General features: G+C 50.0%; 4 protein-coding genes across 4 annotated transcripts; 1 reads left to right on the top strand and 3 right to left on the bottom strand.

Annotated features, from left to right (window-relative positions):
• Positions 1-469: 469 nt before the first annotated feature.
• AA0111_g8481 (hypothetical protein) lies at positions 470-3,123 on the bottom strand (the record flags this gene model as incomplete). Its single annotated transcript, XM_028654933.1, has 7 exons — positions 470-1,168; positions 1,221-1,564; positions 1,614-1,670; positions 1,723-2,056; positions 2,111-2,396; positions 2,448-2,658; positions 2,706-3,123. 7 exons carry the CDS (start codon positions 3,121-3,123, stop codon positions 470-472), a joined length of 2,349 nt encoding a protein of 782 aa, XP_028503978.1.
• A 1,161-nt stretch (positions 3,124-4,284) lies between these two features.
• AA0111_g8480 (hypothetical protein) lies at positions 4,285-10,060 on the top strand (the record flags this gene model as incomplete). Its single annotated transcript, XM_028654932.1, has 7 exons — positions 4,285-4,424; positions 4,479-4,787; positions 4,835-5,000; positions 5,051-5,584; positions 5,778-6,069; positions 6,133-9,074; positions 9,170-10,060. The coding sequence occupies 7 exons, from the start codon at positions 4,285-4,287 to the stop codon at positions 10,058-10,060; spliced, it is 5,274 nt and encodes a 1,757-aa protein (XP_028503977.1).
• Positions 10,061-10,481: 421 nt separating this feature from the next.
• AA0111_g8479 (hypothetical protein) lies at positions 10,482-11,584 on the bottom strand (the record flags this gene model as incomplete). Its single annotated transcript, XM_028654930.1, has 2 exons — positions 10,482-11,312; positions 11,366-11,584. 2 exons carry the CDS (start codon positions 11,582-11,584, stop codon positions 10,482-10,484), a joined length of 1,050 nt encoding a protein of 349 aa, XP_028503867.1.
• Positions 11,585-11,951: 367 nt separating this feature from the next.
• AA0111_g8478 (hypothetical protein) lies at positions 11,952-12,175 on the bottom strand (the record flags this gene model as incomplete). The annotated part of the gene is made up of 2 exons (XM_028654929.1): positions 11,952-12,065; positions 12,125-12,175. 2 exons carry the CDS (start codon positions 12,173-12,175, stop codon positions 11,952-11,954), a joined length of 165 nt encoding a protein of 54 aa, XP_028503868.1.
• Positions 12,176-12,333: the final 158 nt, after the last annotated feature.

The raw sequence follows: 12,333 nt of genomic DNA, 5'->3' as shown, positions 1-12,333 counted from the left end.
AACATGGGGCTTACATATACAGCGGCCTGGTGCGATATTCATTATTGAGAAAGCCATGGTCGACAAGAATCGTCCGACACCGGCACAACAACGTCATTTCCAGCTTGTCCAAGCAAGTCAGAGCCTTGACCAGGGACATCTTGATTGCCGGCACCAGCCGTTCCAATATATATGGGAGGTGTGATGAGATATGATCTCTAGCTACCGTGAGGTGCATTGCCTATGCAGACGGCTAAGTGCTGCTCCAAGAACAACGTTACAACAGACGAGTGTGGCATATCGCACTCGTACATATCTGTTTATGCGGCTACTCCAACACAGTACCAGTAATCTTTCCAGAAAGAACTGCCACAAGCATTGCCATTATCCAAAACTGCATTCCACGCATATAGCTGCGCATCAGATATCCCGTTTCGTTCAGCGAACAACTACAATTAGAGTTAGTCTTGGAGCGACACAGAACTGTATTTCATGGACCTACAGCACACCAGTCTCCTTCTTGCGCCTGAGCAACTTTGTTGCATTCTTTGATCGCGTTGTTTGCTTGATTTGGCGATGGGATGACGAAAGCACTGGGAGTAGGCGACGGTGGGAGAGCTGATCTGCTCACGCTGATCGAATCCGAAGTTCCAACACAGTATGCCGATCCCTGCCAAAAGTTGTCGCGGCAATCATTCGACACGGCGGGGTTCCAGGCATAAAATTGCTCCAAGGTGATGAAGTATTTATTCGCAAGAATCGAGCAATCATCGCCTTTCTCGACTATGTGCCATCGAACACAGTTCGCAGGCTGTCCAGTGTGCGTCGGTGCCCCAGGTCCCGGTGCAACTGTACTGCTAGGAGCAACGGAGGTTGGACTAATGCTCGTAGCGGGCGGTGGGGCATTGGGCGACTTGACGCAGTACGCCGTTTCTGTTCCTCGGTCAGCATGCGCGATAATTTTCCAGGGAATGAAAGGTGTGTCACCGGTCCAAAGATTTGCACAAGTTGAGCCTACAGCCGGATTCATCTTGAAGAATTGAGCCAAGGTGAGATCGAACAAAGCCAGAACATCCTCGCTGGCAAAATATGTGAGTGCTTGAGCTTTTCGACGTGTTGTTAGAGGCACTGACCAAGTAAAACCTTTAGACACATCCCTGAACTCAGTACAGTTTGTGTCATAACCTTCCTGTTTTCCAACTATTAGCTAAAATGTGTCGAACGTGCGAAGTTGCGCTCACTCTGATCGGGAAATCCAACGATGTGCCTACTTCGGGACCGGCCTTTGGCGGCTCGAAATAGAACCTTCCACAATAGCGAACCCCGGGTTCGAAGCTGCAAGTGAGAGCTTCTGTATCGTTGCCGAGTGAAGGGTTCCAGGTGAGCAGTTCGGAAACCTCTACGCCGTATACGTCTGCAGCCAAATCGCATTGGTGGCGATACAGAGTCCCTGTTATGTCACTTTCCATCTGTGATGCGTCGAAGTACTGGTAACAATCGTCTCTTGTATCAATCGCAAGGCTCAGCTGTGTGGGCGTGGATGTTGTCGTAGCAGGTTTCGTGGGCGTAAAAGTGACTTTGGTGACTTCATACGGTCAGTATGTGACGCACAATATGCATGGTGAAATACGTACACGGTAGTCCCGAAGGACCGGGAGTGTGGTAGCCAGGTCGCCCAGAGTAGGTGTTGACTTCAGTTGGTCAGCCGAAAACTTCGATTATCTAGTGTATCAATGTACTCACTGTCTCCGACTGGCGCTACACAATAGCTGATATCTAGCAGCAGATTGGTGCAGTTCGCGTTGATGGATGGGTTCAGGAATACGAAATCAGCCATTGCTATCGCATATCTCATTGTCACGAGGTTGCAATAGTCTCCGCTCTCAACGTTATACCACTGCCCACATTGTCGATTCGATTCGTCCTTCGCATTGGTGGGCACGGGTGCTGCGCTGACGGCTGTACTTGGTGCCAGAGGTGGCATAGCTGGGGGAGTGACATATGCTACACCAGGATTGGAGATGCAAATAGAAGTCCCGTTCATCTTATATAAATTGTGGCAGCCAGCGTTAATGATCTAGGTACGTCAGAACAGTAGTAGAGAAGCGAGACCTGCGCACCATGCACTTACCGGATTCCAGGCTTTCAATTGCGCGATGGTGATGTTGTTAGAGCTAGCCATGAGCTCGCAGGTGTCCGCAGGTTGTACAGTGTAGATTTTGCATGTGTTCTTGATGCACAATTTGCCATTTTGTGGGAAATCGGCGCAATAAGCAGTAAGAGAATTGTCTGAAAGCAGCCAGGCTGTTCCTATGCTCTGAGACTTGGATATCTTGTAGCAGTCATCGCCGGTCTGAATATCGTATTCCTCGCCACTGCAGACCGCTGATGTTGGTGTGGGACTAGCAACTGGAAGTCTGCATAGAGTTAGTATGGAGCTTTGAACAAATATACATGTTTTTACTCACTGTGGGAAGGGTAAAGACGAGATAGACAATGGATAGCCCGTCACAGCACAACTGGATGTTTTTGACTCGTACAAGGAACTCTCTCGAATTTGAGGTCCGTCGTAGTACGGACTGCCAGCCTGCTTCTGCAGATTCTTGATGAAACACAAATCGCAGGGTCCAGAGGCTTGCACGCCGCTTGGTGGCTCAGTGTCCCAGCCCATTGGGCTTTCTGTGCTGATTAGAATGATTTTGGAATTGGTGTATCGGTTTACCTACGTCCTGGATCTGATTGCATGGCTGCAGCAACCGCAACTACATTACACCAGCGACCCGCGTCCTTGAGGCAAACAAGATCGTGGTTGAATCGCATAACATTGGCAATCAAGTCCAGTGGTGCACCGTCTATCTCATCGTATGCTGTCCAAGTTTGCCCGGTGCAAGCTGTGGCAATGCTTGCTTCATACTGCTGAAGAGCAGTAACGCAGGCGCTTGTGCATGCCTTTTCCAGCACCGAGGGGGGGTAGTAATATCCAATGGCAAAACTAGCCACGGTGGGAGGACATTGTTCAACGTCTGTAAGAAGGGCCGTCGCACAATCACTGGTCAGATTGGATGGGATGGTATTGTTACTGAAGAAGGGTATCGCAATGGCCGATGGGAGATACCAGAGGGGTAGCAGAAGCCGCAGCAACATTCTGGGACTATGCGAACGCATTCCTGTGTAAGAGTCAGTATTGTCGTGTAAGAAGTCTAAGACGGTCCACGAAAGACGTACTCACAAGAACAATTGCAACCAAGAGCGACGATGCAGGGTGATTCTACTGCAATTCACATCGAGGCATGAAAGCCTGTACAGCCGCACTACATGGGGCACCTAATCGCTCGGCATTCCATCCTGATCATTGTCTGGCGCCGGTGCGGGTTGCATAAGTCTTGTTGGGTATTAGCAACATGTAAGACCCCAAATCTGTTCAGCAACAGGCTAGAAAGCGAGCCCTGAGGACGGAGCACTCGGCGCGGCCCGAATCCGGATGGAATGCCTGGTGCCAAGCATAGACCTTGAAGCTTGGCACCACTGGGAGTCGGAAGATCAGTGAGCTGCAAATGTTCTATCCACTGACAAGATTTACGCCCTGCAGATGTTCAGTATTAGCTTTGTCCTTGTAATCTCCACCGCTTCGATTGATTTCTCGGTCGCAAGGTTGTCATGCCTGCTTTGAGAGTACGGCCGCGCTTCAGCCATTCCAACCTGAGCGGCGATCCCGTGGCGAGAAGGACAGGCTCGGCCGCCGCTGGGACGGCCTCTATGTTATAGCACTGCGCGCTAAAAACTCATTCGATATGGAAAGTACCTGGAGACATGATAGTTCAACAACTACCTGGTATTGCAGGCATATCTTCCGAATGACAAGATGACACTCAGTCAACGTGGCTTGTGTCCTTCCTAATACTTAGGTAGAAGCTGATATTATTTCCCGAAGTTTTAGCAAGCGAACCCGAAGGCACCAATGCGGTAAAGCGCAAATATAGACGGGGTATCATGTCTGGGCCGCATGGTAAACTTCCCGCGGCATGTCTTCCAGTACAAGTCTGGAAATCCAGTCCGTTAGCTTGGTCTTGTATGCAGGGGCGCGAATTGCACGCGTACTACTCGCTGCTACGGTGACCGCTGATACTCAGGCGTCCATTGAGTCCACGGCAGGTCCAGATGGGAACGTTGATGCTAACGTACTTGAGTTGTGGGTACCAGTAAGATGGACAGCGTCCGTTTAGCCAGAACATTTCTGAAAACTCTCTTCTTCAGTCCTTGATCTTGGTTTGTTCCCTATTGTTATCAGTGGGATTAGACACCGAGATGTCCAGATTGACCTCCGCGTTCGTACGGTGGGCGATTGTCTTGTGTGTGTTGCTCTCCACTGCTACAGCGCATCAGTCGCACGCACGCTTTCACCATAAGAGGTCTCACGGGCCACCAACTTGCGTGAAGCCTACTCAGTATGTATACGAACTCTGTGAGAAGTAGCACCTTCGTAGCTGACTTGAGTTTAGTCCGTTCGACTATTCTGCGAAAGAAAAGTACACGGAACTTGCACCTATTTGTCCGCATCTCACCCCACGCGCTCTACAGCCAAGAGCTGAAGAGGACTATTCATGCTCTGAGTCTAAGCCATGCAAGAATGGGGCCTGCTGCCCAAAGGCTACCGGATATTGTAATTATGGTGAGAAGTATTGCGGCACAACCGGTCAAAGTCCCAACGATGTTTGCTGGTCAAACTGCGATGCCAAAGCGGAGTGTGGCAAAGACGCTAAGATACCTGGTGCGAAATGTCCGCTCAATGTTTGTTGTTCAGAATTTGGGTATGCTAGTCAAGAAATTCTCGATGATACCAGCTTACAGCCCACAGCTTTTGCGGCATGACCGAGGAGTTTTGCGACAAAGGTACCGAAGACGAACCAAAATGCCAGAGCAATTGCGAACAGCCAGGCTCTGGTGGCTCTGGCGGCGATGTTCAGAAGATAGTGATCGGTTACTACGAAGCTTGGGCACATGACAGGAAATGTCAAGGCATGGTGGGTCAGGCCAGTCAAGAGCGAGTGCAACATACTCATTCGATTTGCAGGACTTCAAAGACATCCCAACAGGCGCACTAACTCATCTCTACTTTTCCTTCGGGTACATCTCACCTGGCACTTTCGATCTGGTACCGATGGACGACCTTAGCCCCGATCTATTCTCGCAGTTTACAGATGTCAAGAAGTCGAACCCTGGCTTGAAAACGGTCATTGCTCTTGGCGGCTGGACCTTTAACGATAATGGCACCGCAACTCAGCCAGTCTTCAGCGACATGGTCAGCACCGCTGCTAATCGCGCCTTGTTCATCAAAAAGTTGTTCGCTTTCATGAGACAGTACGCCTTCGATGGTGTGGACTTTGACTGGGAGTATCCTGGAGCAACTGATCGAGGTGGTAAGCCTGAAGACGGCAAAAACTTTGTTACGTTCTTGAAGGAACTTAACGAGGAGAACGATAAACAGCTTATACATTATGTTGTCTCTTTCACTGTTCCTACCAGCTTCTGGTATCTGAGACATTTTGATCTGAAAGCTGTGGATTACGTTGACTTCGTCAATGTTATGAGCTATGATCTACATGGAGTAAGTCAAGCCATATCTTTGCCTCCCGCTTCTTTATTCGTGTGTATCGGAAATTTAGATATCGAGCTGAAGAGACAACACGATTTTGAGGAATTGCTCTCCTCACAAGCTTCATGGTGGCTAGTCAAGGTTTCGGATGCAGCGATAATATGCATCATTATATTATTGAGCAAGCTCTAACATATATGTCTAGATCTGGGACTCAACAAATCCAATTGGCAACCACATATATGGGCATTCGAACTTGACCGAGATCAAGCTAGCTTTGGATCTTTTCTGGCGCAACGACATCAAACCAGAGAAGCTTAATCTGGGGCTAGGGTTCTACGGTCGCAGTTTCCAGCTATCAGACCCCTCGTGTTACCGACCTGGCTGTAACTTCAAGGGCGGAGCATCTCCTGGTCCCTGTTCCGACAACTCAGGTACCTTGACATACAAAGAGATTCAACAGGTGATCAAGCAGCACAAGATCAGTCCTTACTATGGTAAGCAGCCACGCCGAGACCAACACATGTGACAGATCTGCTGACCACCTTTCGAACTTTTAGACAAGGAGGCTCAAGTCAAGTACATCACCTGGAATCAAGACCAATGGGTTTCGTATGATGACAAAGATACATTCAAGGCGAAGATTGACTTTGCGAACAAGCTAGGTCTCGGTGGACTACTTATTTGGGCAATTGATCAAGATACGGATGATTTGGATGCTCTTAACGCCGTCGTCTCTCCAAAGTCTGTCAAAGCTCTCGCAATGACTGCCGATGACGCCTCCTTTTGGGACGATGCCACAGTACCGGATTGTTATGTCACTGACTGTGGCGGCACTTGTAAGGCTGGTTTCTTCAAGATTGAACAGCAACCATGCGGTGGCGCGAAGCCTGTCACGCGCAACTCCAAAGAAAAGGACAGCCAGCTGTGCTGTCCAGTTTCCAGTGCACCCGATCCTGACAAATGTCACTGGCGCGGTGAAGCACCTCCATGTAATGGCCGTTGTCACGACAATGAGGTACTACTTCAGATGAATAAGTGGGGTGACGGGAAGTACTGTGAAGACGGAAACAAAGCATATTGTTGCGAGTCACCTGCGGCTAAGGGTCATGACTGTTACTGGGCAGGCGTCGGCAAGGATTGCAATAACGATGACACGACAATGACCTTTTCAGGCACTTTTCTTAGCACGATTGCCGACATTGCAGACGCGATGACTTTGATTGATAACGCTCTGGTTAACTGGCTCGAAGCCGTTGACGTCGACATGCAGAAACGATACTGCTGCCCAAAGAAAGATGCCAAAAATTGGAAGAACTGCCGGTGGTACGGAGAGCCCGGATCTTGCTTTGACAACCATTGCCCGGTCGGAAAGCAAGTGCAACTCACGGATAGCCCGTACGGTTTTGGGCAGTCCTGTTTCCCTCGGCTGGAAAGGAACAGAGTCTACTGCTGCGACCCAACGGATGGTAAACAGCTATTTCTTCCGGTACCACTTGATCGGCTATTCAGCGAACCCCCGACTGGGGACGACGTCGATACGGACTTCGAGCTCAATGTGGACGATACTTTTGGTGGACAGGGCGACAAGACCGACGATGACCCTTCGAATGCTGCATTTCAGTTCGTCGTGCTTGCATCGCCTAAAGAACTGCAACACTCTCTCGATAAACGCGATGGCTCTCATTGGGAAGTGTTCAATTGCCAAGGTGGGCCAAGTGAAGAGGAGCAAACCATCCAGATGTTTTGCACCGACGTCTCGGAGAACAACAACTGTCAAAATATTGGACTTGGACACGGTGTACCCGGCACTATCCTTGAAATGCCAGCTGGCTGTGGAGCCGGCCGCTATGCTGTCGCGAAACACATGGTCCCTGCTGTGAATCAGACAATTCCGCACCATCTTCGGAAGCGAGCATCGCATATGCCAATGGTCTATGATCTGACCTTTGATTACAACTTCAGGCGCGTCCCCCGCGATTCTGGTGATACCCAGATGAGGATAGACTTCTCCAATAAGAACGACTACTGGGACAATGTTGTCGCAGCTGCAAGCACAAAGCGTAAATCCAAACGCTCCTTGTCCGACTTTGATGGCAATCATAAGAGATGGCTCGAAGAAGAGTGGCGGGACGACTACCACGGTGGTGTTCTTAGTCATGAAGAGCTTCACAAGCGATGGTTCGGATCCGACGTGCTTGCTTGGCTCACGAACTTGGTCAGCCCCAAGATCGAGAAAGAGTTTACACACGACGTGAAGGAGCAATTTATCGCCAAAATCATTGACGACAAAGTCGAGTGTGGCACAGGACCAGCGAAATTCAATGCCCATGTTTTGGTGCAGGCTCTCACAGATGTCGAGATCTCCACCAGTTTTGGTTTCACCCTCATCACTAAGCTCAATTTCGATAATAAAGGCGGCTCTCTTGACCTGAGCCAGTCGTATCTCACATTTAGTAACAGTGGTAAGGTCACTGCTGTATTCACTCTCGAAGCTATGATCAAGGTTTCGTATGAGTCGGGAGAGAAGACAATTCTCACTCTTCCCTTCCCAGGCGCAACGTTCCGAGTTCCTGGCATTGTTACTATTGGTCCCTCGGTCCGTGTGGTTGGTGAGTTCAACGCTGGCCTCACACTATCTGCGGAGATAGAAACAAAGATCGATCTTGCGGATTGGGACGTCCGGCAAACTTACCCAGCCGCTTCCGAGGAATACGAGCCTCAGGCTGACAAGGAACTGGATTCTGGAGAGACTGGTGACAAAAACGGCCTGCTGGAACCTCAATTCTACGCTGCTGTTCTAGCTTCAGGCCAGGCTGAGGCCCATCTCAAGGCTGTCGCAGAGTTTGGTATTCGCTTTGATGACGACTGGAAGGTCGGGGCCGCGACGGCCGGAGTCGTAGCTGATGGCTACGTTCGCATGGAGGTTGGAGCTGGTAAGAGCACTGAAGCTTCATGTCCGTGGACATATGGCTTCTACGTGGGCGCAAAGTTGTATGCGCAGGTCAGTACTCCGGCAGCATTCGGTTGGGGCACCAAGACGTGGGATCTCCCAGGATCTGGTGAGGTGGGTCTTCCCGAGGGTGGCCAATGTCCCGACCTTCAATCAGGCCAGCCCACTAAGCGCGGTTTTATGTCGATCGATGGTGGTCTTCCTCCTTACCACTCTTATGCGCTCTCAGGTATTGCGAACGATAGCATAACGGTACACCGATTTGGCAAACGCGTCACACCCTGGGGTCCCCCATTTCACATTCCCCTACAGGACCTGTTGTGCCCGAGCCCTGGAGGAAGCCCTGATAACGAAGGATCTGCGTGTTCAGAGCTTTCACATGTGGTGGACGGTAGTACCTCTCTGGCAAAGCGCGCGTCTGGCGATGTGACCCTCAACCATCTGTTTGCACGAGGTTTAGATCGCAAAACCCAGGACATCTGCGACAAACTCGGCGGCAAGATGGTCATTATTAGCGCTGACTTCCACACCTCCGGTACCATATTGAACGTAAGTCATCTCACATGTCTCGAAGAGGCTAGGCTTTACAAGCTACGCTCCCTTAGCAAATTCTAACATGGCCTCGCTGACATTCGGTTGGACAGGTACTCCCAAATATACCGACATATGGCTACACAAACTACAACGACTGCCTTGACATGGGTTTTGGTCAAATCGCAACGCCTACTGCCGGTAATACAGGACGATTCGCCACAGAGCATATCTTGGAATTCCAGATGGTCAAGAACTTCTTCGATAAATATGCCAAACCAACAAAGTCTAGTTCTTTGACCAAGATCGACTGTTACAACACACAAACAAACATCAACTTCTGCAAATGCGTTCAAAGCTTCTGGTACGACGTCAGAGTTGCAGAAAGAATTACTATCAACGGTGTGACTAAGTCTGCCATCGATTGGGTTGGCGCTGTCTTTCCCAGCCACACCAACCAATGGGGTAACGAGCTCGTTCTTCTCGATGGCGAAGTCAACAACATCAAAGAAGGTCTTTGGGGCGTCAGTGACGCCCGCAATTCCGACACGCTCGATACATATGCGGGCGACGGTGTAAAACTCTTCAAATACGTCAAAGACACTATCGCTGCCATCCGCTACCACATCGATCCCTTCATCAGCCAAACACTGGTTGCTCAGAAAGACCGGGTCGGCCAGATATTGAACGAACTCGAAACAGTTCACCTGCCACAAATCACAAAGACCATCAACAATCAGCAGGTCACTTGGCAAAGTCTGGATCTGCAGACAAAGTGGAATACGTATATGCGTACTCAGAATGCGGCGGCTATTACAAAAAGCTTCGCGTTGGTAGACAAGTATCTGGCCAAGTTGGTGGATGGATATACCTCCGTTGCGCAGAGAGAGGCGGCAAAGAGGGGGACGCCGGATGCACTCATTCTCAAGGGGCTTATTGAGAAGATTGATGCCCTGCAGGCTGACTGGACTAACAACAAGCCAGTTTGGACGAATCCTATGTAGTTCTTAGAACCTCCGTCGGTATTCATGTAGAATTGGCGTGTAGTGTAGCTACTTTTACAGACCCTTTTGTTTACGGTGTCGCAGTGCAGGGAGTGCACGTAGTACATATCGGGATGGCGATCTGCAATTAGTAACAGCACAGTGGATCAATCGTTGTATGCCGCCGAGGAAGTGATGGTGGCTATTTATAATAGAGGCTGTAGTAGAAGGTATAGCAACAGGATTGCGATTTCTGGAAAGAGTAACTAAGACGAAACACTAAGTGATTAATTCTAACGCAGGACCGCGAGTCTCGACAGATCGCTAGGGAGAATTAATTCTTAGTGTCCTATGATCGTATGTGATAGATTGGCGCTGTCATGTGCACACAAAAGCATATGTAACATCACATCCAGATCGAGCTACTGCTCAAGGTTCCTCCCTATTTGTCCAGATGAGCTCGGAATATCTCAGGGTATCGATGGCCTGAGACAGTGGCCTTGCTGAGAGCTTTCTCAAGTTCCTGAGTCTCCGCTTGCGTAAGCTTGACGTACTTGGTGTTCTCCATGACGCGCTCCACCTTGGTGGAACCGGGGATGGGCAGAACACCCTGCTGCTGTACCCAAGCAATAGCGACCTGTGCGCTGGAGGACCCCTTCTTCCTGGCAACATTCTCAACAGCCTCGGCTAGCTCTACGTTCTTCTCGAAGTTTCCAGGCTGGAAGCGGGGGTAAAACCGGCGGAAGTCGTTTTCGGGAATATCATCAAGAGTCTTGAATTGCCCAGTCAGCCAGCCGCGGTCTAGGGGGCTGTATCCGACAACCGGGATACCGAGTTCACGGCAAGTTTCGACGACGCCTCCCTTTTCCAGAGCTTCTTGCGAAAACAGGCTCAATTCGATCTCGACAGCAGCGGGAGGGTATACGGCATGAGCACGACGGATGGTTTGAGCGCTCACCTCGCTGAGGCCATAGGATCCAATCTTGCCTTCCTTGATTAGCTCAGCAAGTGCCCTGACACTCTCCTCTATAGGAACGTTGGGGTCGACGCGTGCGGGCTCAAAGAGATCGATGGACTTGAGACCATCGAGCAAGGTGAGGCATTCGTCAACGGATGCTCGAATCTGCTCCGGACTAGCAGTTGGTGACTGTGTAGCTCCATCATAGGCGCCTTTGATGCTGAGCACAACGCGCGATGCATCTTCCGGGTACTTGGTAAAGTAGTGTTTGAGGAGATGGAGAGAATTCGCGTCTGAAGATCCGTAGAAGGTTCCCTATGAGGATGTTAGCCACCGCTGTATAAACAAATCTCTCATGTGGTTCATACAGCGTTCCAGAAGGTGGCACCGTTTTCCAGAGCGGTTTTCAATGGCTTGGTCGCCTCGTCGTGGGTGATGTTGCCGAACAGCGTAAGGGCTATACGGGTGATGCTTAGTGATTGTGATAGCACATCGTTGTCTTCTACATGCAACTTACTCATTAGGCCATAGCCAATGGGGCCAACAGGCTTCCCAGCGATTGTCTTAGGGGCGGACAAGGGGGACATTTTGTTTCTGTATTGGAGATTGGGGTGAGGTGTTTGTGCTGGATCATCCTAGGGTTGCGACGTAGATGTTTGCTTATATACGCCCCAAACTCATACGCCCGACACTCCTTCTTCCACCAGTTATATCCGCTAGGGCGGCTAGGCTGACAACATGGGGCGATTGCACCGCACCGGACATAAGACAATATCCGCAATTACATGCAGTCTGTGGAGTTGTCATTTTTGTTTGCGGACATTCGTGTAGTTGCATCGGCAGTATCGCTTTTAGAGGCGCCTGAACAGTAGCCTTTAGTAATGGTGATGGGCGCCAATCAGAAAGGCAACCAATCGAGTAGCGTGATATCGCTTACATTTGGCAGCGCCCTCGTCATATTATGATGTGCTTGAACGTGATACCGAGTCGGAGTTTCTGGGTTTGTCCTTTGCGCGATGCTCTCTCAATAGTCGTTTCCAAAGCGACTATGTGAATGTGACTGGTGACCTGAGAAAGTTGATGAGAAAGTTAATAAGGATACAAAACAAAGCAAGCAGTTCACTTACACGTGTGTCCGAGTTCTCTTTGAGGATAGAGAAGACGAGGAAAGAACCCATGATCACGAATGCCGTGCTGATTCCTGCTGGCACAGAGCACTAACTCTGGTCTTCTCAGTAAGCACGCCTTTTAGCATCGACACCCAGCATTGCGGAAAGTGGCGGACATGGTTTCTGGTGGAGTCAATGTTGCAAATTTCAGACAACGTAGATCTTAT

The sequence above is a fragment of the Alternaria arborescens genome (assembly GCF_004154835.1).
Source record: "Alternaria arborescens strain FERA 675 chromosome Unknown contig_21, whole genome shotgun sequence".
Classification (NCBI taxonomy): domain Eukaryota; kingdom Fungi; phylum Ascomycota; class Dothideomycetes; order Pleosporales; family Pleosporaceae; genus Alternaria; species Alternaria arborescens.
The sequence above is the reverse complement of the archived record's forward strand: the minus strand, read 5'-3'. Positions and strand labels throughout refer to the sequence as shown.